This window comes from Ceratotherium simum, chromosome 22, assembly GCF_057802395.1.
Source record: "Ceratotherium simum simum isolate JZ-2026a chromosome 22, ASM5780239v1, whole genome shotgun sequence".
NCBI lineage: Eukaryota > Metazoa > Chordata > Mammalia > Perissodactyla > Rhinocerotidae > Ceratotherium > Ceratotherium simum.
The window spans coordinates 25,064,196-25,088,197 of record NC_141921.1 but is presented as its reverse complement, the minus strand read 5'-3'; the positions used below and the strand labels follow the sequence as shown (position 1 = coordinate 25,088,197).

General features: G+C 52.1%; 2 protein-coding genes across 3 annotated transcripts in view; both read right to left on the bottom strand.

Moving 5' to 3' along the window:
- Positions 1-1,206: 1,206 nt before the first annotated feature.
- Positions 1,207-15,970, bottom strand: A3GALT2 (alpha 1,3-galactosyltransferase 2). The gene is made up of 5 exons (XM_014784225.2): positions 15,764-15,970; positions 5,578-5,661; positions 5,296-5,382; positions 4,848-4,985; positions 1,207-2,490 (listed from the first exon to the last, which is right to left on the bottom strand). The coding sequence occupies exons 1-5, from the start codon at positions 15,784-15,786 to the stop codon at positions 1,803-1,805; spliced, it is 1,020 nt and encodes a 339-aa protein (XP_014639711.2). The 5' UTR covers positions 15,787-15,970; the 3' UTR covers positions 1,207-1,802.
- A 2,287-nt stretch (positions 15,971-18,257) lies between these two features.
- The window catches only part of PHC2 (polyhomeotic homolog 2), a 50,135-nt gene continuing 44,390 nt past the window's right edge, over positions 18,258-24,002 (bottom strand). For both annotated transcript variants that reach the window (XM_014784122.2, XM_087446347.1), the window contains 2 exons: positions 22,991-23,267; positions 18,258-19,687 (listed from right to left, as the gene is read on the bottom strand). In XM_014784122.2, the coding sequence (XP_014639608.1) occupies positions 19,533-19,687; positions 22,991-23,267 (432 nt within the window). In that variant the 3' untranslated portion in view covers positions 18,258-19,532. The remainder of the gene's footprint in view (positions 19,688-22,990; positions 23,268-24,002) is intronic.

The window sequence follows — 24,002 nt, the reverse complement described above, 5'->3', positions numbered from 1 at the left end:
TTATCTCTAATCCAGAGTCCAAAAGGCCTTTTGGGTTTTGCTAATCCAGTTTAGGTATGAGGAACTGGAGAACTTTGAACTGCTTTTGATTGGGGAGATATCTCTTATCTCAACATTGATACTGAACCAAATGGGCTCGCCTCCTGGTGAGTTATAATTGTATTCATTTATTTATTTATTTTCCCCCAAAGCCCCAGTAGATAGTTGCATGTCATAGCTGCACATCCTTCTAGTTGCTGTATGTGGGACGCGGCCTCAGCATGGCCAGAGAAGCGGTGCGTCGGTGCGCGCCCGGGATCCGAACCCGGGCCGCCAGCAGCGGAGTGCACGCACTTAACCGCTAAGCCATGGGGCCGGCCCTCCTGGTGAGTTAAATAAGATTCTACACCAGTGGAAGTTGTCTCACAAAGTAAAGTGTATTTGCAGCAAATAGGAGGCCATGAGGAATCATTTCCAAAGTCATGGTGTTCCCTAACAAAGGGAAGCAGGAACTTTTATTTCGGATGGGGAATGAATATTCAAAAGAGAGAGGCAGGGACACTGCAGATTATGGTAATGAGGCTTAATCTCCTCTTGCAGAGATCTTCCTATTAAAAATAAGGCAAGGTCATGGTGGTGGCTGTTGTAAGGAGGCTTGGTTAGTTTCAGGGTCATTGTTGGTTGTCTCTCCCTAACATAAAAAAACAACTTGGAAAACCAGTTAAATCCTTCCAAACCCACCCTTGAGTTCCTCGGGGCACTAGTCTGTGACAACATCATTAATAACTGGAAACTTCTTGTAAAAATTACCAGATCGTTAAAACCATCAGGGTTGGTTTATAGCTGGAATTGCTGTCCTACCTGGGAACAGTGGAGGCTGTTAAAAATGCAAGGTCTATGAGAACACGACATAAAGGATTCAGGAGACCTGGAGTGACATTCTACCCTCTCAGGGCCTGTTTTCCCACCTGTCAGACAGCATCTCAGGGGCTTCCAGCGGTTACCTTCCCTGTCTCTTTGGCTCTGTGACCACCTTTCCTGGAGGACCTGATGACTTTACGCTATTCGGAGCCTGTGTTTCTCCCACTGAGGATGAAGAGCCTAGACAGCAGCTGCGGATAAAGAAACTTATCTTCCAGATACAGTGGCCAAACAGCCACATGGGCCCCACAACAAAGAAATGTGTTCTTTGTGGACTTGGACTCTCCAGGAGAAAGGGTCATAGGACACTTTTGGAATAATTTATTATAATATTACTTAATTAGGTACAAATTATGTTTGGGGGGGAGGTGAAAGGGCAAAACCAAGGAACCGGATTCCACTTGGGTTCCTCCCTGTGACTCATGCCCAGAGGTAGCTCTCTTTGCCTGGGGGCCAGTTCTGGCTCTCCAGCTGCGCACCTCCAAGACTGCCTGTAGATCCTGTGTCCTTAGGCAGTTTTGTTCCCTTTTTGTGCTTTAGTCTCACAAAAAAAGTGGGGGGGAGGGAATATGGGGGGCTAAAACACCTCTTCAGGAGGCACCTGCTGAATTCAGTAAGGTCAGAGGTGAAAGGTCTATAGGCAGCGATGCCTCAGTCGCTGTTGTGAGCAAGAGAAAGGGGATCCTTCTCTTCCAGTGAGAAGTTGCCCAAGCCCGGACCTCCTCCGACTGCCACGGCTGGGCCCATGCAGGAGGGAGGTGAGGGCTGTTTTCATCCAATCGCTCCCTGCTCTCCGAAGTGCCACGGCGCTTCCACGAAGGACCCACTCTTTCCTCTCCCGCGCACTCCGCACCCTCGCGGGGTGGTGCCCTGGCAGGCGGGCAGGCGAGGCCGGGCCCTGGCTAGGCGCGCACCAGCGCGTACTCCTTGGGCGCCCAGAGCAGGCGCGGGCGGCGGATCTCGGCCCGCCGGCCGATGTCGGGACTCCAGCAGAACTCGGGCGACAGCACCTTGGCGGGCTTGTGCAGCCAGAAGAACTTGTTGAGGTGGCTCTCGTCGTGCCAGCGCGCCTCCAGGCCGCGCGCGCGGTCCTGCCGCAGGCCCTGCGCGCAGTGCGCCGTCAGCGCGCGCAGCGCCGCCACGCTGCCCCCGAACAGCGCCGCGTGGTAGTAGAAGTCGCCCTCGCCGGGGGCCAGCGCGGCGGCCGAGCGCGCGTCGCGCTCGAAGGGCAGCAGCCGCCGCGGCCAGTGGTAGTGCCAGGCGTGCAGCTGCGCCACCGACTCGGCCAGCGCCTCGGGCCCGAAGGCGCCGCTGAAGTGCTGGTCCACGTCCATGCAGAAGACGAAGCGCGCCTCGCGGCCCAGCCGCCCGCCCAGCGCCTCGTGCAGCGTGCGCATGCGCCCCATCGACACGTCCTGCCAGCGCGGCTCGCGCGCCACGCGCTCCACGCGCAGCCGGCGCCCCGGGCCCAGCGGCACGCGGGGCACGGCGGCCGGGCGCTCGGTGAACACGTAGTACACCACGCGCTGGCCCACCATGAAGTGCCGCTCGGCCGTCTCCAGGAAGCGCTCCAGGTACTTCTCCAGGTACCTGCCGGGCGGGGCGCGGCCCGAGTCAGCCTGGGCGGCCCTCCCGCGTCCCGCTCCGCTCCCCTCCCCGACTGCGCTCCCTGGGCCTCCCCACACCGGTCCTTCTGGTCCTCCAACCTCAGTCCCTGGAACTCAAAGCTCTCCAACGCCAGAATCCTTCCAGGCAGATTAAAGATGATTGCAAGTCGTTTGCCGCTCCTGCCCTGCGGGGCCCTGCGTTCCCTCCCTTGAATATGGACGCTCCCTGACTGCTTTGATCAAGAGCCCCAAGGAAGTGAGGCTGTGCTGGCGCTTTGGAGGAGAGGCAGCGTTAGCCTTTGTCTCGAGGGCTCTGAGCCTTCGCTTATGAATTCCCAGAGCTTTGATGCTGCGACGATGTGAGGAAGCCCAGGCTAGCCATGCAGAGTGGCCGTGTGGAGAAGGTGCCCCACCAGTCTTCACCAGTCGGCTGTCCCACTGGAGACCCAGACATCTGGGAGCAGTGAGGAGCCTTCCTGCAGAGCCCTGTCTGAATTCCTGACCCACAAAGTCATGAGCTGTAATAAATTGTTGTTTTAAGTCACTGAGTTTGTGGTAGTTCCTTACATAGATAACCAGAACGTTTGTAATATTAGAAACTTTGTATTAACAGACCTTGGGATCCTAGCTGAAATAATAATAATGCCTCATATCTTTGAACATTCATCATGTGGCAGTGTTCTAAGGCAATGTGCATTATCTCACTGCTCACCATTTCTTATCATCCGTTTTTCAGATGAGGAAACCGGGCCACAAAGAGCCTTGTAACTCGTGCAAGCATACACCATTGGTAATGGTAGAGCTGGGATTTGAACCCAGCTTGGCATTGGAGCCTCCACCTTTACCTGCACTTGCTCTATTCCTGGTTGAACTGAGAAACTGGAACCAGAGACCTTGGTTCACCTCAGAAGCCTCAGCATCCTAGAGTGTTGGCCTCACAGAACCTGGGAATTCAGGACCTCAGGACCCTGGAATTTCTGAACCCGGAGACCCTAACCCCAAGGGCTGGTGCAGGAACAGCCTGCTTGGCATCTGGAATGGAAATGGGGGCACCAAGGCCCTGGGAGAGGCCAATGCCCCAAGTGACCCAGCAGTTCTGCCCACCTGGCCCGTGGCTCAGCCCTTGGTCTTGTTTGCTCACTTGCCTCCCAGGGCCCTTCCTGGCTTTCTCTCCCGTTTAGAGTGTGGGGGACAGAGTTGGAGGAGCAGTTGTCTGGGGTATCTGATGACAGAATTCCTTCCCCAGACTTTTGAATATCTCTTCTGGATGCAAAGCTCTCACTACCTTCCCAAAGCAGCCTGTTCTATTAACTTTTCCTTTAATTGCCCTGAACTCTACCTCTCTGTACCTTAGGGTTGTGGGATCTGAGTGCCACTCTCAGCCAGGAGACCCCTTTGCATCTGGAAAGTGGATACCCAGCTTGGACACCCCTGCCATCCTTAATGGGGGAGTCAGTGCCCCTGGGGTTTCTTCTCCACCTATCACTCCAGGTTCCTTCTCCATACCTGGGGGCCTGTCCATTGCCCAGGCCCCTCACTTCCTCGATTGGAAGTGATTCCAATTGGAAGTGATTCTTTGTGTAGTGAGTCTGTCCTCCACCATCCTCAGTCACCTGCCTCCGTGGCCGTTCCCTTGACTTGGTCATAATCAGTCTGTCCCACCTCCAGAATCGCAGCCTCCCTGTCCTCTCTTTGTCCCCCATCCATACAGCCCACTTTCTGTGTTGCCACCCTCAATAGTCCGACCTCACAGAGTCCTCTGATCTGCTGACCCTACCACTTTCTCAGCATCCCCCTCCTGTCTTCACTTGTCTCTTGACCCAGCTCGGATTCACGCCCTTCCAGAAACCCTCAGCTCCCCAGCCCCTCTCCCTCCATCAGACTTGCTTGGCAGACCTCTTCCATTCCCCTTACTGTGTGCTTGCACCTGAGCCACTGACCTCCAGTGGGTACTACTGCAGCTAGGCTATTCCCTGTTTAACCAATTGCTCTCCCCTCCTCTCACCACTCTTACCTGAAACACTCCGTCGTTTTCTCACCACAAACCCAATGCCTCCAGATGGACTGGCCCCAGCCCCTGGACAGGTTCCTCCCAGGATGTGGTTCTGGGCCCCTGGCTGCCTGTGTTGAGTGGGCTTCACGGTGTTGGTGTCCAGGGAGGAGGGGAAGGGAAAGGATGGTCCTGCTCTCACCCTGGGAGTCTGGGACAAGGGGTGCTGTCTTTGCCTCCTGCTTCACCTTGAGATCCTATGGCATGGGGGAACAGGGTGCCCCCCCCATCACATGCACACCCCTCCCACTCCCCACCTGGACAGCACTGCTCCCCTCCCCAGGCCTTACCTGCCTACAGCAAAGACAGTCAGCCCAATGGTGAGGTTCTGCTGTGCAGCCTTTTGCTGGGCCACATCTGGGTCGAAGGTGCCATCCCAAATGATGGGGGCCCCCCAGGAGGTACAGGTCAGGACTTCAGGCCGGGCCCTGGCCAGGGCAGGGATAGGGAGACAAGTCCATTCATCCACCCACTTGATGCATGCTCACTGCCACCTCCCCAGTGCTGGGCCCTGGGGACCAACAGATGGGTCAGACGCAGTCCCTGCCCCTAGAAGTCCCTAGCCCAGATCCAGCACAGACAGGAGTGGGACATGTGTGACCCTATGGGGCCGCTGGGGTTGGTGGGCAAAGCACCTGCTCTGCCAGGGTGTGGGATGTGGGGGCGGCAGGACCCCTGGGGCAGAGCTCGGTAGGGTATATGGGCATTCCCGGAGTGGGAGGGACAGTAGTTCCTTACCAGGGACGCAGGAGACCCGTGAAGTTGTCTCTCAGGGGCCTTCTGGCCAAAGGGCAGACACCCATGGGGATGAGGACTTCCAGATGCCTGTGGGGTGGGGGCAGCAGTGAGGGGCATACCAGCCGGCTCAGGAGCCTTCTGGCTTTGCTCCTTACAAGGAGGGAGAGTCCACAAGGCCAGGAGAGCCACCACCCTCCATCTCTCAAGGAGGCACTTAGAAAGATCCTCTTTAACCCTGACCCTGCCAGTCCTACCTCGAGTGCTGGGGGAAGGAGGTTGTACCTGACTAGAGGGAGCCCGTACAGGAGCAGCCCTAAGAGGCCAACTGCAAGTAGGATCAGCCGCAAGAAGATTCTCTTCCAGACCCTGGGAGGTGGGGAGGGGCGTCAGCAACTCATTTATGTATATCTATACACGCATATATGAAAGATTATTTATGTATTTTTTAAAATATGAATGTATTCTAGTCACATGGTACAGACATTCAAAGGTACAAGAATATATACAGCGGGGCCAGCCCCGTGGCTTGGCGGTTAAGTGCGCGCACTCTGCTACTGGCAGCCAGGGTTCGGATCACGGCCGCGCACTGACGCACCGCTTCTCCGGCCATGCTGAGGCCGCGTCCCACACACAGCAACTAGAAGGATGTGTAACTATGACATACAACTATCTACTGGGGCTTTGGGGAAAAAAAAAAAAACCAGGAGGAGGATTGGCAATAGATGTTAGCTCAGAGCCGGTCTTCCTCAAGCAAAAAGAGGAGGATTAGCATGGATGTTAGCTCAGGGCTGATCTTCCTCACACACACACAAAAAGAATATATACAGCGAAGCATCTTTACTGTTCCAGCCCCCCAGTTTCTCTATGTCGAAGTAGCCAGTGTTACCAGTTTCTTGTGCGTCCTTCCAGAAATAGTCTATGCATGTACAGGCAAATATAAATACGGTAGCAAATTCTCTCTCTTTTCTTTCCTCTTTCTCCCCCTCCCCGAGATGGTAGTACAGTAGATATGCTGTTCTGCACCTTGCATTTTCCACTGACCATAATGTCTTCGAGGTTATTCCACTTCAGTACTTTAAGGGCTTCCTCAGTCTTTTTTCCAGCTGCCTGATAGGCCATTAATAGGAGATAGCATAATTTCCCTAACCAGGCCCCTTCTGATGAGCATTTAGATATATCATCCTTTCCTTCTCCCAGCAGTGCTTTGGGGCACAACCTTGGGCAGGTTTGGGGAATGGTAACATTAGGGGTTGGAGTGCTAAGCCTGGGTAGGGGGTGGGTCCGACCTTGAATAGGAGGAGAGACTGGGAGGGGATACAGGGAAGTTTATGGCGTGCTGATTGGGAGTTGAGAGCTGTCTGGCACTTAGAGATGAGTGCTGGGCTGCATGGAGGGCCAGCTGTGGTCAGGGACCACGTGTCTGTGGTGGCACCAGTCACTGGGAAGGGTTCCTCCAGCAGAGCTCAGAGGTCCCATCCCTGGCTCAGAGGAGGCGGACTTTGGGATTTGTCCATGGTTGGTTGTTTTCCAGGAAGGGCTCCAAAAGTTGAATCTTTTTTTTTTTTTTTTTTGGTGAGGAATATCAGCCCTGAGCTAACATCTGCCAATCCTCTTCTTTTTGCTGAGGAAGACTGGCCCTGGGCTAACATCCATGCCCATCTTCCTCCACTCTATATGGGACGCCGCCACAGCATGGCCTGACAAGCGGTGCTTTGGTGCGCGCCCGGGATCGGAACCTGCGAACCCCAGGCCGCCGCAGCGGAGCATGCGCACCTAACCGCTTGCGCCACTGGGCCGGCCCCCGCAAAAGTTGAATCTTAATAAGCTCCTCCTGGGGATCTCATCCAGCACCCCCCCCCCCCACCCCGGCTGTGTGCCCATGTCTCTAGAGAGGCTGGAACCATATGGTGAGGAGCATGCACACTGGGGCCAGACCCCTGCGCTTGAATCCCAGCTCCACCACTTACTAGCTTTCTGAGTTTGGGCAAGGTTCTGGACCTCTGCACTTCAGTCTCCTCATCTATAAGATGCGGATAATAGGAATACTCATGTCAGAGGGCGGTTGTGGATATTGAGTTAATATGCTAAGCGATTAGAACAAGGCCTCGAACAGAGTAACAGCTCAGTTAACTTCAGCTATTGTTTATTATTATTAATATTCCTGAAGTGACCCTCATTGTGCCCTGGACAACCTCCCAGCTCCACTCCCTGCCCTACAAATCCTTCCAAAATCTGGCTCCCCCGGTCTCTGACTCCTTCAAGAAGCCTGCCTTATCAGCCCCTCCCGCCTCTGCCTTTTCTGCTGCCCCACGTCACCATTCCTCAGCAGGTGTATTTAGTAAGTAGCCCAGAGAGGCATTGTGCAGTTGGGTGTATGTATGTATCCTGTGCACCATCTCAGTGCGTAGCACCTCCTCCTGTTCAGTTGGCCAAGCCAGAAACCTGGGTGTGCCCAACCCCTCCCTCTGCCTCACCCACCATCTCCTGTCAGTCCCCAGGTTGGTTGACTTAGCCTCCTTGATCTGCCCCTTCTCTGCCCCTCCCGTTCCCCGGGCCCCCGCAGTGACCCTGCCTGCTAATTCCTCACCAGGACAATTGCAGCAGCCACCTCCCTGCTTCCAGCCACTCCCTACCCAGTCCCCAAAGTCATCTCATAAAACGCCAACCTGCCTTCCCAGTGTCTACGTCACACGAACAGGTAAATCCTTGAAGAGGTGCATTTAATAGGCAAACATATGGAAAAATGTTCACCCTCACTAGTAATCAAAGACATACAAATTAGAACAAGGTGGTATGTTTTGCCTATAAAATGAGCACTTTTTAAAAGGAAAGAAACCAAAATAGCCACACTGCAAGAATACAGAGTTAGGCACTCTTACACTATCTGGAGGGAGCGTAGACTGCTACCGCTGTTTTGGAAAGCTACTTAGCTGTGGGATTTGAAGCTTTCAGTATTCATCCCCTTTAATCCAATCACCCCAACTTCTGGGAATCCGTTCGAAGGAGATCATCTTTAGTATGGGAAAAGTTTATGCATCAAGATGTTCACTAGTTTCTGCTCATTCACGCATTCAACCTATATCTATTAGGCACAAGCTCAGAATCAATCACTGTGCTAGGTCAAGGATTCAGAGGTGAGCGAGATACAGATGTTCTCTTCAGGAAGTGGAGTCAGGAAGATGTGGGTGGGTGGGAGGAGAGGGAATGGATCAGATGACAGATCACAAACGGGTGAATGGAACACAGCACAGTGAAGACTGTGATTAATATAAATACAAGAGCTATGAGGGCAAATTGGAGAGTGGGGCCTGAGCCTTGACAGATGGGGGAAGTCAGGGAAGCTTCCTAGATGAGGTGACTTGAAGCTTGGACCTGCAAGTTTAGAAGTTATCCAGGCAAAGAAAGCAGTGGAGGAAGAAGAGAGGTCCGTGAAAAGGCAACAGTGTGCAAAAGTGAGGAGGTGAGAGGAAGCATGGAGCGTGCACAGCACTGCCAGTCATTCAGCAGGGGTGGGGTACAGATGGAGAATGGTGAGAGTTGAGGTTGGAGGTAAGCCAGGACTGTGTCTCCCAGGGCCCCCATTCCAGGTTAAGGGGTTTGGATTTCATCTTGAGGGCCATAGGGCACCCTAAAGGGTATTTCCTCCAAGGAGTGATGCAGTCAGACTTTTATTTGAAAAACAGTATTCCCACTGAACTGTTGAGCCTGGACATGGGCGAGCGAGCACGGCTGGAAGCAGGAAAACAGATTTGAGTCCAGTGCCAGCCTGTGGGAGCTAACTGGGACGTGAACCAGGGTGTTGGCAGTGGGGTGGGGAGGAGCAGGTGCTGAGCAGGAGGTGGGATGGGCAGGACTTGGTCACTGATTAGAGGGACAGGGCTAGGGGACCCGGAAAGGAGATAACGCCCGATTGTCTGGTTGGGGGCAGGGAGCTGGAGCCCAGCAGGCAGCCAGGCTCAGGAGAGAGTTCCGGGGTTCCCCAGGAGGGCAGGGATGTCATGGGAGAGAGGGAGCAAGCAGAGGGAGAAGAGCCAGGCCCAGGCACCAAGGGCACAGGTGGGAACAGCAGGGGACTGAGTGGGTGGAGTCAGTGGAGGTGCACTGGTGGAGGCGCCTCTTTCCAGAAGTTTGGCTATAAGGAGGAAAGAGATGGGATGGCAACTGGAGGGGGCTGGGGGGTTGGGATTGATGGAGGTGGGTGTTTCTTTTTTGAAGATTGTCCCTGAGCTAACGTCTGTGCCAGTCTTCCTCTATTTTGTATGTGGGACGCCACCACAGCATGGCTTGACGAGCACTGTGTAGGTCCACGCCAGGGATCCAAACCCGAGAACCCAGGGCCACCAAAGTGGAGCATGCAAACTTAACCACTACACTGCTGGGCCAGCCACAGCGGGTGTTTCCTTTACACAAGGGAAACTTGAGCTTGCTTACATCCTGACTGGAAAGCATCCATGAAGAAGACACTATGTACACCACTCAGATACAAGTAAAAAAGGCCCTAGTGTCCAGCCAAAGGGACTGGCTAAATCAACTTTTTATGAAAACCCTGCGATCATATGAAAAAATGCTGACACAGGAACCTTAAATGAAAAAAGCAGGATCTAAAATTGATGAGCACTATAATTACTATTTAGCGAGAATAAAAACATGCACCAGAAAATAAGGTTAAAAGGAAGAACTGAAGCATCTGTGCAATAGTTATAGGAGGGTTTTTTCCCTTTATCACCGCCCCCCATTGTCTGTAATGTGCTTATATTGGTTTGGTAATGAAGGAAAAATACAGAGTTAGCAATTTAGAAAAAACAAGTTGTTTTAAGCCTTCCTAGTGACAGCAAGATAAAGTTCACATCTCTCTTTTTTTTTTCTTTTTGTGAGGAAGATCAACCCTGAGCTAACATCTCATGCCAGTCCTCCTCTTTTTGCTGAGGAAGACTGGCCCTGGGCTAACATCCGTGCCCATCTTCCTCCACTTTATATGGGACACCGCCACAGCATAGCCTGACAAGCAGTGCATCGGTGTGCACCCTGGATCCAAACCCAGGCCGCCAGCAGCAGGCTGCACGCATTTAACAGCTGCGCCACAGGGCCGGCCTCTAAAGCCCTACCTCTCTTAGCCCTGCCTAAGAAGCCTGCAAAATCTGGCTCCTTGACTGTCACATTTAAGTGCTCACATCTCACCCGGCTTTCCCAACTCTAAAAATGAAGACTCCCCAGTGGGCAGGCCAAGGATGTTCACTGTTTGAAAAGCAAATGGGTATAAACAACCCCAGTGTTCACCAGTGGGGAGTTGAATGAATGAATTATGCGTACCTATGGAAAGCAACATGGCCCTTAAAAAGGATGAGGTAGATTTATATGTACTCTCTGGAAAAGAGGTCCTAATGAATTGAGTGGAAAAGGAAACAGCAGAACTATGTGTAGAGGCTGATCTCCCTTCTGTGAGGGGAGTGCCCCTGCACCTGTGTACCACGCATTTACAGTGTATATCTTTGTTCTTTTATAAACAGGTAGGAAAAGATCTAGAACAGCATTGTCCAACAGAAATATAATGTGAGCCACATATGTAAGTTAAAATTTTCTAGTGGCCCACATTAAAAAAGTGAAAAGATACAGCTGAAATTAATTTTCATAATATTTAATTTAACCCAATATATCCAAAATATCATTTCAACATGTAATCATTATTAAGATATTTTACATTCTTGTTTTATACTGTCTAAATACTAAGTCCAATGTGTACTTTCCACTTACAGCACATTACATTTGGAATTAGCCACATTTCAAGAGCTTGGTAGCCACATGGGGCTTGTGGCTGCCATATTAGACACTGTGGATACAGCAGGAGACACACCAGTTAGTGGTGGGCTGAGACTGGAGGGAGGAGAGGACTCCAACTTTTTTTTTTTTTTGGGTGAGCAAGATCAGCCCTGAGCTAACATCTGCCAATCCTCCTCTCTTTTTGCTGAGGAAGACTGGCCCTGGGCTAACATCCATGCCCATCTTCCTCCACTTTATATGGGATGCCGCCACAGCATGGCTTGAGAAGTGGTGTGTCGGTGCACACCCGGGATCCGAACCGGTGAACCCTGGGCTGCCACAGCAGAGCGAGCGCACTTAACCGCTTGTGCCACCAGGCTGGCCCCTAGGACTCCAGCTTTTTACTTGATATACTTCTATAATGTTTGACCAAACAATGAGCATTACGTTTGTTATCTAACAGAAGAAAATGATGTCTGTTTCTTCATGCTCATCTTTTGCCCACCTTCCCCTTATGTTCTAGTCACCCTCTGGGGTGTTTTCCAACACACCAACAGCCAATTCAATTCTCCAACATCAAGTGGGTGTTCAATAATTAAATTCAATTCTGACACTGTCTACCTGGAGTTAACATCCGATCCCACAAGTTAAAGGGTTCAGTCCCGTAAACAAGCACACTTTAGATGCTAGTTGCAAATCTCGGGCCACCCATACTTCTGACTGATTGGCTATAAATCAGAAGTTCCCACAACCCCCTCCTCTGGTTCAATAATTTGCTAGAAAGGCTCACAGAGCTCAGGAAGTCACTTTACTTACATTTACTGGTTTATTATAAAGGATCCAAGTGAACATACAGATGAAGAGGTACACAGAGTGAGGTCTAGAAGGGTCCTGAGCTCAGGAACTTCTATCCCGATGAAGCTGGGGTGCGCCACCCTCCCAGCATATGGATGTATTCACCAGCCTGGAAACTCTCTGAACATTGTTGTTCAAGAATTTTTATAACCCAATATTCAGCCCCGCCTTGCCTCTCTGGAGGTCAGAGGTTGGGAGTGGGGCTGAAAGTTCCCAGCCTCTAATCACTTTCTGGTGATTAATCCCATCCTGAGGCTACCTAGGGACCTCACCCTAAGTCACCTCATTAGCATAAACTCAGCTGTGATAGGGGCTTATTAGGAATACCAAAAGACACTCCTACGGGGAAATTCCTAGGGTTTTAGGAGCTCTGCACTAGGGACTTGGGGAAAGACCAAATGTTTTTCTTACACCCCATTCTCTGTCAGACTTCCCTCCTGGAAGTGGGGTGGGGGCCGAGCCATTGCCTGGAGCTTCTGGTGGGACTGATCTGGGCATCATGGCTACAGTGACAGAGGAACCCTGGGGGCATTGTGCCACCTGTTCTCTCCACTTGGATGTCTCACGAACATCTCAAACTTATATGGCCAAAAAGGAACTCTTGATTTTCCTCAGAAACCTGCTCCCCACTCAGGTCTCCTCCATCTTGGTAAATGACATCGCAATGGTCTAGCCCATTTCTCAAACTGAAGACCTCGGAGTCCTCCCTGGTTCTCCCTTCTCTCATTCCCCACATGCAGTCCCCCAGCAAACCCTGCGGACTCTCCCACAAACACGCACCAGTCCATCCACCTGCCTTCACGTCTTATTCCGCTCTGGGCCATTCTCTCCCTCTCCTGGATAACTTTCACAGTCCCCTATCCAACCTCCCTGCTTCTACTCCTGCCCCCAACATCCGTTCTCCAGAATGATCTTTCAAAAACATCGATTGGAACATGTCTCTCCCCTCTTCTAGACCTTCCAATGACATCTTACTGCTCTTAGGATAGAATCCACACCCTGGACTCTGGTCTGCAAAGCTCTGTGCCTTCTGACTGTCTCTTCCCTTTCTCTCTTGCACTCGCCTACTGGGCCCCATTCCCCCAGCCTTGTTGGTCACCTTTGCATGGCTTGTCCTTCTTGTCATTTGGATCTCAGTTACAATTCTCTGTGCATCCTCTTTCACCCCTGGCTTCCCTCTACCAGTGACTCCAAAGTCTTTGTCTCCAGCCCAGCCCCTCACTGAGCACTGGACTCAGGTGTCATGTGTCTCTGGACAGCTGTGTCCACCTGGGTGTCCCACAGACACCTCAAACTCGGTACTTCTCAAGCTGCATTTTACAATTCCCCTGATCTCTTCTTCCTTCTGTGTTCTCCATGGTAGGTCCCCATTACCCACGTGGGACCCCTTCTCCCTCCCCATGTGGCATGGCCGTTCAGTCACCAAGTCCTATTGCCTCTGCCTCCCCCATTGAGCCCGAAGCTGCCTCCTCTCCATCGGCACTGAGCTCTTCACGCCTCATTGTTTCTCATCTGGATTCCCATAACTGTCTCCTAACTTGCCTCCCAGTCTCATCCCACGATGTTTCCTAAACTTGCTCACGACTTGGTGTCCTCCCCACCTCTGCTATGTCTTTGCCCACATTGCTCTTTTCCTATCAACCACTACCAAGCTCCGAATCATTCTCTCTCTCTCTTTTTTTTTTTTTTGTGAGGGAGATCAGCCCTCCATGCTAATCCTCCTCTTTTTGGTGAGGAAGACTGGCTCTGAGCTAACATCTATTGCCGAGCCTCCTCTTTTTTTCCCCAAAGCCCCAGTAGATAGTTGTATGTCATAGTTGCACCTCCTTCTAGTTGCTGTATGTGGGACGCTGCCTCAGCACGGCCGGAGAAGTGGTGCGTCAGTGCGCGCCTGGGATCCAAACCCGGGCCGCCAGTAGCGGAGCGCGTGCACTTAACCGCTAAGCCACGGGGCTGGTCCACCCGAATCATTCTCAATACCCAGCTTCCTCCTTTGTGAAGCATTCCTCGACCTCCCTCTCTGACACGGCACCCCCATCTGCTCCTCCGGACCTGTGCAAACCTCCACTCTAGCACTTGCCAAACTATGCTCTGTAGCTGTAGGTGTGAGCTTCGTGTTTTATTAGACTTTGTATTCTCAGTGCCAAATGTGAGAGCCCTGCCTCATAGTTGGTGGTATTAATAATTATTTGTTCAATAAACAAATGAAGCACTGAATGGGTTGCTTGTCTTTGTTCTCTTTCCCAAACTGTTACTCCTTTGCTTAAAACTCCACTTTCTTTAAAGATTTTATTTATTTATTTTTTCCCTCCAAAGCCCCAGTAGATAGTTGTATGTCATAGCTGCACATCCTTCTAGTTGCCGTATGTGGGACGCAGCCTCAGCATGGCCGGGGAAGCGGTGCGTCCGTGCACGCCCGGGATCCGAACCCGGGCCGCTAGCAGCGGAGCCCGCGCACTTAACCGCTAAGCCACGGGGCCGGCCCTCCACTTTCTTTAGAGTTAAGGCTGCCCTCTTTATGAATAATCCCAGACATTTCCTGAGGCAGACACTCTGTTGAGTGTTTTATGTCCCTGTCTCATTTGAAGTCTGACCACAATCCCTTGAAGGAGATGCTATGATTATCTCCACCTTATAAATGAAGAAACTGAGGTTCAGAAAGGTTAAGTCACTTGCTCAGGGTCACACAGCTGGTAAGTGGTGGAGCTGAGGCTTGAACTTAGGTCTGTCTGTCTCCGAAGCCAGAGCCTGGCATTTGGGGCTGGTTATGAGCTGGCCCAGGGCAACCCTGAGGCTCGTCTCCCAAGGGTCCCTGGCCCTGTTGCTATTCCCCATGGGCGTGGCTCCTCCCACGGCACCTCACGGTCCCCGCCAGTCAGTGCCTCCTGCAAGAAGATTTTCTCTCTCCTCACTCTCCAGGTCCACGCGGTGCTCCGGGATGGCTAGCTGCAGCTGGGCCTCTCGGCTCCCGGAAGCAAGACTGCCCCAGGAGGTACACTACGGGAGGTACCATGTGTGCTGCAGGCACAGGAAAAGCTGGACGGGACCTCTGCCTGCCCTGGGCTGCTGTCCCGACCCTCTTAGTCAGCCCCCTACCAACTAGGGTAGGGCAAGCCGGTGCTTATCTTGGGCACCGGGCCTCAGCTGGGCCAGCCAGGCAGAGCTGGCCCCAAGTGGCCCTGGTGAGCTCAAATTGTCAGGTCTGGGAGGGTGCTGAGACCCAGGCCTGTGGTAGTCACCCGCCAGCTCCTGCCACCCTGTCCCCTGCCCCAGCCTGGGAGCCTTTAGTCTACAGAGGCCCCTGCCTGACCTATTCGTCCACATTCCTTGCTCATATTTTCCAAAAGACCCCTTCTACCCCACCTCCATCTGCGGAAGGTGGTCCATCAAGCCCACCCCATGCCTCGCTCCCTCTATCCTTCTTGCTTTTAGGAAGGAGTTAAAGATCAGTCATTAGTTCTTAAGTGGGAACAAGTTTGCAACCCTTGACAGTCACTCTGGGAAGAGAGCTCTGTTACAGTGGGGGATGTGCCCCCTGGGTCTTAGTTCTCTGGTGCACCAGGGGGGCTCGGAGTTAAGGGAAGCAAGAGGAGGTACCCAGTTTGTCACTGGCTACAAGATCTCCCAGAATGCAGTCTTCTCTCACCCCACCGTCCGTCCGTCCCCATAGACCTTCTACTCCTTGGGCGATGTCCCCTCATGGAGTCACCTTCTCCCAGACCCTATATGACTCAGCTGGTACTCAGCAGGCTAGTCTTGGTGCCTCCTCCTCGACTGTTCTGGCCACCAGGCTGGACTCCTCTCAAGTCAGCTGTCCCATCCCATTTTCCCCCACACCCAGGCAGTGCCCACTCACCTGAGTCCCTCCTTGAGAACCATGTCGAGAAGCTGGTGGGACAGCCTGCCAAGAACCTTCTCAGCTCAGAGCCAGGGAAGAAATGACTGGTTCCTGGTGACTGGGACAAAGCAGCTCCAGGCCATCTGTCAGAAACCACACCCACAGGAGCAAGCAGGGATGAACTGCCCGGAGAGGGCCTTGCTTGGGGGTGGCGCCTGCTGGAAAGAGCTGGCCCCAGGATGGGGTGGTGGCTGGGAACCCCCTGGGGGCCAATCACCTAGAAGAGAGTGGCTCTGAGGAAGGCCAGCTCTGGTTGGCCAGAGGCTCTGAGCTCTTTTGTACTGACTCCTCTTAACCCCCCAGGGCTCCTTGTACCCCTCCTCAGTGTCTTCTGGTCCTGGGAAAGGTCTGAGGGTCAGGCCATGGTGTTGCTTCACCCGGATCTCAAGGGCTTTGGTCGCCTGATTGTGACCTTGGACAATTCCCTTCAAGAAGCCATTTTCCTCAGTAAAATGAGGTACATACACCGGTCACCCAGGCCGGTGCAAGAGCCACACACGATAGTGGATATGGAACAGCTCTGAAAAGTTTACGCTTTTATACTGGGCAGAGTTTTTAAAAGTGCAGGTTGTGGTTCATCAGAGGGCTGTGAAATCAGTTTCGCGGATCGTGACCAAGATTTAAAAAGTATGAACAGGAAGAGAATTGAAAAGAAAATATCAGAATATATTGGACATAAGGGTAGGTATTGTTTCGTGAAATTTTTGTTTCAGGTATATATATATTTAGGTATATATATGAGGGTGAGAAACATTATTTTAAAACGGTGGGTTATGATCAAAAAAGGGTTGTAAAATTCTGTGTAAAGCGTAAACAGGTGCAAATACATATTTAAGGAAGCACCGTCCAAACTTATAGTAGGTTGGGATCTTTCACCCAAAGAAGTAGCGCCAATATTTGCCCCAGTCAGTCCCCTCAAATCCACCATATCTTCTTTTAGAAGTACTGTCCTGCGTCACTTCACGAGGGGGATACATTCTGAGAAATGTATTGTTGGGTGATTGCGTCCTCGCGTGAACATGAGACTGTACTTACACAAACCTAGATGGTACAGCATACTTACTACACACCTAGGCTCCATGGTACCAGTCTCCTGGGACCCCTGTCGCATATGCTGTCATTGACTCAAACGTTGTTTATGCAGCGGGTGACTGTAGTTTGGGTTCCCTCCTTCTCCATGACACACACAAAAAACAAACTCAGGTGGGCCTGGTTTTTATTGTCTTCCAGAAAAGGAAAATCAAGGTTTGGAGTCAAGAGATGTGCCCAGAGCTGCACAGGCCACAGGGAGCCTGCCCACATGGCCTGGGGTGGGGAGGGGCAGCGCACGGACAGGGGTCTCCACTGGGCACCCTCCCCCAGGTTCTTTATGCCCCGCCTCGGTCAGCTCAGCTCAGGGTCCCGCGATGGCCCCCCGCCGATAGCCATTCCCTATCTCCTAACAAAAGATTCCAGACCGGCTCCACCCTCTGGGTAAGCAACTAATGGGTTTGTTTCTCCTCCTCCTCCAGGTAGTAGTTACATTTTAACAGGCTCTCCAGAGAGGAGTTATCATGATATGGGTATTGGCTCTTAAAAGTTACTGTGCTTAATCTTCCGGGGCCCCACCTTCGAGACCCTGATTCAATAGGTGGGGGCCTGGGCCTCAAACCCACATTCTAAAGGGTTGGAACACTGCCTTAAGGAAAACCTGAGAAGGGAAGGAGCGGGAGGCCTAGCAGCACCCCCTTCCCTTCCCCGGGGACAGACCCAGGATTTTGAGCTCCACGCAAGCAAGACGTGGGTTGTCGGGTCCACGATGAAGCCCTCGTTTCTACACAAGGCCTGGTTCACACGGTCGGCACAGGCGCTGCTGGCCACATGCGCCTCGTCAGCCCGGCCAGCTCACGTCCCACTGATCCGCACATCACCTTCCTGCTAATGCCTGTGCGTGAGCTGCCTGGGTCTGGAACGCCCTTTCTCCTTTATTTGAGAATAAATAAATGCCTGTCACCTCCCTGAGGACAGTGACTCTAATATAATTTGCTGTTCCAGCGTCCAAAAAATGCTCAGAAAAGTGCTGTATGAACCACAGCCATCCCAAGGGCTATTCTGGACACCGAGCAGCAACAGCTGACAGTGCCTGCCGGCCAGTGGAGGGTCTGTGCTCCGCCCCAGGGGTCCAGCTATCCCTGGCCCAGCAGTGTCATGTCACTCCAGCAGGAACGGCGGTTGGGTGGGGAGCTCAGGGCTTAAGGGCTCTGCCTGGGAGACAGCATCCGCTTTTCTCGTGTGAACTGGGACTAAGGACGCCCTCACATGACCCGGCCCCGGCGAAGCATGGACGGTATGCTGTCCAGTTAAGGTGGCTGTCCCTCCCCCAATCCAAGGACCCACCCCTCCCCTTGTGGGTGAAAAGTAGCCATTCAGGACGGGAGACAGGCACCCCCAGGGAAGAAAGGCACAGGAGAAACCGATTTTACAGGTTTATTTTTAAAAAACGAAAACAAAAGGTTATAAAAGTCCTTCATTTCCAACCCTGCCTGGGGGTGTGAGTGGGGAATAGAACAAGCGAGAAAGGTGCCCACCCTCTTCCTGGGGAAAGTGCCACTTATCGCCCAGGAGCCTGCAAAGGACAGGGCAAGTCGGGGCAGGCCCTCGCCCTTCCTGCCCTGCCTCCTCCGCAGGTAGCTCAAATGGCTGCTAGCAAGTTTGAGAGGCAAAGAAGTGTAGGAACAGGAGGCCAAAGGCTGCCTTCTTCACATCAACGGTCACTCCAGCTCTCCTCTGCCCTGAGTGGTTCTCTGGGCCTCCACCACTAGGGCTCCCAGCGCGGGCGGGCAGGCAGGCAGGCCAGGCGGCTTGGCCTGGCCCAGCCCACTGGCAGCTTCCTTAATGCTGTCTGTGACACAGCAGGGCAGTCAGGGGGACTTCACAGTGTGGGAAGGGGCTTCGGAGACATCTTGACAAGTCTGGGAAGGAAACTCTCCTCTTCATCGCTTTCTGATCCTGCCTCTCTGCACAGAGGCGTCCTTCTTTCTATTCCCATGCCGAGGCTGAGTGGAGTCCAGGACAAAGCACTAAGTGGCTGTTCGCTACAAAACACCTGGAGAAGCCAGAGGGGGCGCTGGCCTTTCTGTCATCCAGGCTCCCACACAGTCACACAGTCACACACACAGCGTTAAGGCGTCTGTGCCAGCAGGCGTGGCCCAACTGGGCCCAGCTTCTCTCTCCCCACCTGCAGAGAGGGAAGGGGGAAAACCCCTGGCCGCTTCAGAACAGGCTGAAGGGGGAGAAGCTGGCAACGGAAGCTTCAGCCAGGCCTGGAGGGAGAAGTGGGAGGAAGGCAGGCAAGGGCTTTCAAGGCCTCTGTCCAGGCCTGACGGCTGCCCTTGGAAGTAACCCAACTCAGGTTGGGGAGCCCTGACCATATGCCCCCTGGAAAATGGGGGACAGAAGGAGGGGAAGAGAGCGGGCTAGAGTATTGGGACTTTGGAGGAAGCCAGTGCTATCAATATTTACAAGCATAAAGCCCCATCTTCTGCGCCACCTACCTCTCTGCCCCTCCCACAGAAAGAAAGGCCCCTGAGAGCCATGGAGGAGGTGCCAAGACCTCCTCACCAGCCACGCCCCATAGGGAGAGCCCTTCCCTCCGACTGGCCCCATTTCTGGGCCCTCAGGAATGTCTGTCTGGCTCTGCTCAGCGGGAGGAGGAGCCCTGGGCCGGAATCCCGGCTGCCCGGCGGCCCTAGGAGTCCTTGAGCATGCTGATGCGGGCATAGATCTTCAGGGCCGGCCCCAGCTTGATGTTCATGGCGCTCATCAGGTGGTCCTCCTTGAGCAGCAGCAGAGCTTGCCCGTCGATTTCCTGGGCACGGAATTCCTCTGCTATCTCCTGGCAGCCTGAGGGGGACACCACCAAAGACGATATCAATCAGAGCGACCAGTGTTTCCTCCCAGCAGCCACTGCACTTCAGACCCATCCTCTCACTCCAGCCTCAGAACCACACCTTGAGGAAGGTGCTGCTGTTCTTGGTAGCTTGAAAGAGGCTAAGTGCCTCACCCAAAACAGCCCCAGTGAGGCACTCCTCCATATTCATGCGTGTCCTCGTCCTGACCCCTCCCCTCCATGAACTGCACTGACCTGGGGGATCAATAAGGTGTGGTGGAAATGGGAGCATGGGGTTCCTGAGGCTAGACCAGAAAGGGCACAGCAGCTTCACTCTGCTCTTGTGGATAATCTATTTTGCAGGAAGCCATCTGCCTCTGGAGAGGCCCCCGTGGACAGGCACTGAGGCCTCCCCCCCAGCAGCCCCCCACTGTCACGTCAGGGAGGCACCTTCCAAGTGGACCCTCCAGCTCCAAACTCCAGACAACTGTGGCTCTGGATGCCACCCTGACTGAGACCTTGTAAGAGACCCCAAGCCAGAACCGCCCAGCTAGGCCACTCCACGTTCCTGACCCACAGGAACTTGGGACATAAAACCCTTGACATCATAAGTGATTACTGTTTTGAGCCACTAAGCTTCAGGGTAATTTGTTTCACAGCAATGGATAATGAATGCAGATTTTTGTACATGCCATAACAAAATTCTGAAAATGTGGGTGTGGCCTTGGAAGCAGCAGTAGGGGAGCTGGAGGAATCTGAGGAGAGTGTTGGTGAATGTCTAAGGCACTCTGAGAGACTGTAAGTAGAAGTCTGATGGGCTGTGAGGAAACTGCTTGGGAGGCTTAAAGGAAAATGAGGAAACCATTACTGGCAATTGGAAGAAATGGGGTCCTTGTTATGAAACAGTAGGAAATTTAGCAATACTGGTGCTGGTGGTAATATGGTGAGTTTAATACACCTAATGACCTGAGTGATATAGCTAAGCAGATTTTCAGGCACAATATTGAAGGTGTGGCCTGGCTGCCTATTGCTGCTCACAGTTAGATAAGAGGAGAGATAAGATAAAGGAAAAACTGTTAAAACATAAAGGAACCAGGATTTGCTGGTTTTGAAAATCCCTAGCCTCTCCAGGCAAATGATGCTAAAGTTAAATGGTCTCTAGGCAAAGATCAAATCCAAGACACAGTCAAGAAAACATGGTCTAAAGATGAGACTGAGGATGTGACTTAAATCTTTTGTTAAGACCTCAGAAAAGACCTAAGGTACTGCCTCAGAGAACTGTTCGATCAAAAGGATCTCTAAGGATTTTATGGGCATGCTTCACAGATCCTCTCCATTCAACAGCAGGGTTTCAAAGACTATTAAGGGCACTGTCCCTCAGCTTCAGGAGCAGCCCAATGTAGAGACAGGCTTACTTGAAGACATTTTTGGGTATGGTATTTGTCTAATGGAGTGAACCCCAAAAAGATTCACAGGAAGCCCACAAAGATTTTAAGAGAATCATACTGGCAGAACCACTGCTTGCTTGGACTGAGGGTAGTACAAAATTCTGTATTACAGAGGTAATACAAAATAAAAAGCAACAGGAAGCAGGCTGAGAAAACTACTCCACTGAAAACTCAAGATAACCTCTCATGGGAAAGGAAAGATGACTCAAAGGGGAAAGACTCACAAGTGAAAGAGAATCACTCCCCGGCTTTGAGTCCTAATCAAGGAAATGCCAACATGTGCCCTGCTAGATTTCAGAACTAGTCTGGATCAGCGACTCCTATATCCTGTTTTTTTCCTTTTTGAATGGGCATGTCTACAGCAGTTATCCTATGCCCATCCCACCATATCTTGGGTTTGTGGAGGGAATGGATAACCTATCTCTTAGTTCTCAGGTCTTCAGACTGAGAGGAGTCATACTTGAGAAACTGGACCCAAGGAGCCTCATCCGTGCCTGGACCTGAGTTAGACAATGAGATCCTGGACTTCAAACTACTGCTGTAATACATGAGACTTGTGGGGACTTTGGTAGGGGGTGAGGGTATTTTGTACGAGGGAGGAACATGAGTCACTGGGCATCAGTGGTGAACTACGGTAACCAGCTTCCAAACAGCCCCCAATAATCCTTGCTTCCCTTTCATGCCCCTGTTAAGTCCCCTCACACAATGAATAGGGTGGACCTGTGTGACTAACAGGATATCGTGGAGGTGACAGTACAGTATGTGATTTCTGAGGCTAGATCATAAAGGGCACAGTGGCTCCCACCTTGCTCTCCTGGATCACCAACTGTGGGGAAAACTGGCTGCTAGGTCTGGAGAACACTCAAGCCTGAGTGTTCTGATGGGGCCCATGTGGAGAGGAACCGAGCCATACCCTAGTTGAGAATCATGTGGTGAGGCACCTTGGAAGAGGATCCTGCAGCCCCAGTCAAGCCTTTAGATCCCCTCGGCCTTGACATCTTAATCTCAACCTCATAAGAGACCCTGCAGCAGAACTGCCCAGCTAAGCCACTCTCGAATTCCTTACCCACAGTAACTGTGTGATAAATTTTGGGGATGTAGCAAAAGATAACTAATACACTGGGTTAAGTGGCAGAGCTAGGATTTGAGCCCAGTTGTTTGACTCAGAAGTCTGTGCTCTTAACCACTATATGCTGGTTCAGCCTCTGAGTAACAGGCTTGTGGTGGCCGAATACGGGATCTGGTCAGTGGCTGGCAGAGACTGGCAGAAAAAACAGTAGAGAAGCTTTGGGGTCCCACTGAAAGCGTTCGTGAATGACGTGGTTTGTCTTTCAAGGTCCATTTCTAGATTTTGGCTCTCAACAGCACCTGCACTCCACCACACAGGGCACGTGCAGTTCCCAGCCATATCACGTTCTTTCACGTCTTCATGCCTCTGCTCAAGCTGCTCCCTGATGCACTCTCTCCATCTGGCAAAGGCCTGCTTGTCCACTGTAGCTCAGTTTAAGTTTTCTTAATTTTGATGTTTTCCTTGACAGATTTCCTACACTCCTACTTGCCTCCCCTCCTAACCTGCCCCAGGTGAGACACAGGGTGAACTACATTCTCACTTCTGCATTTCACACAGACCACTCACCATGCCAGGAAATACATCGAATTATACCTATAGAATATTATTTACAGTTTGTGTTCTGTGCTAGAACGTAAGGTCTTACAGGCAGGAACCTCACTGTATTCATCTCTGCACCCATTCCTGAACCTGAGTCATTAACTGAACTGCCTAGTCTTCGCTGGTGGGGGAGGTGAGGTCTCTCACACCCTCTCCTTCCTTGCTATTCCAGGCAGGCACGGAACTGGCAAGGGCCTTACCTGGCAGAGAGCGGATGAATTCGTAGACATCTTCTACGTTCCATTTGGTGGGCTCACTTGGCAGGAAGTGGTGTCCCATGCCCACCAGGTCCCGCATGTGCATGTCAGGGAGCTCCAGGTCCCGCTGGCCTTGTCGCCGGCGGGAGGTGGACGAGCTGGCTGAGATGGGTGACAAGGGTTCCTCATAGCTTGAGTTATCTGAGCAACGGCTGGAGTCTTCCTGGCTGTGTGTTAGCTGCAATGCGGCAGTAACTGAAAGGGGTACAGTGCCTGTTGGCTGGGAGCAGAAAGAAACAGTTTTCTTCAGGATGGGGGAAAACACCATCTCAAGCAGAGTGACAGGCAAACGCAGGTATATTCTCTCTTTCCTACTTGGTCTACTACATATCTCTGAATTCCTAGATCAAAAAGCATCTTCTGGGGGGTTGGCCCCGTGGCCTACTGGTTAAGTTCAGTGCACTCCACTTCGGTTCCCAGGTGCAGACCCACACCACTCATCGGTGGCCATGACCCACATACAAAATAGAGGAAGACTGGAACAGATGTTAGCTCAGGGCGAATCTTTCACAGCAAAAAAATAGCATCTCCTATGCTGGCCCCTCTCTGACTCTAAGCATTAGTCCTTCCCAGTACTGGAGCGTATACCATACTGCACTGCACTTATCTGATTATAAGTCTATCGTTTCTTCTAGATGTGGGGTTTTAAACCAGGGCTCTGTAGGTTTCAGGCAGTGGTTTATGAACCCCCTGAAATAGCATGTAAAATTTCTCATGTATGTGCATTTTGAACCACAGCTTTCATCAGACTCTTAAAGAGGTTTATGACCAAAACAATAACAACAAACAGCAAAATACACATGAGGTTCTGAAGCATCACACTAGGCTGCGTCCCTTTAGTGCAACTTAGAGCCTTAGTGTCTCACGGAGTTCCTGGCACACAGCTGGTGCTAAAAACATTTAATGAACCAACACTTGTGTTCCTGGTGAGACCTTCAAGAACTCAGTGCTCTAA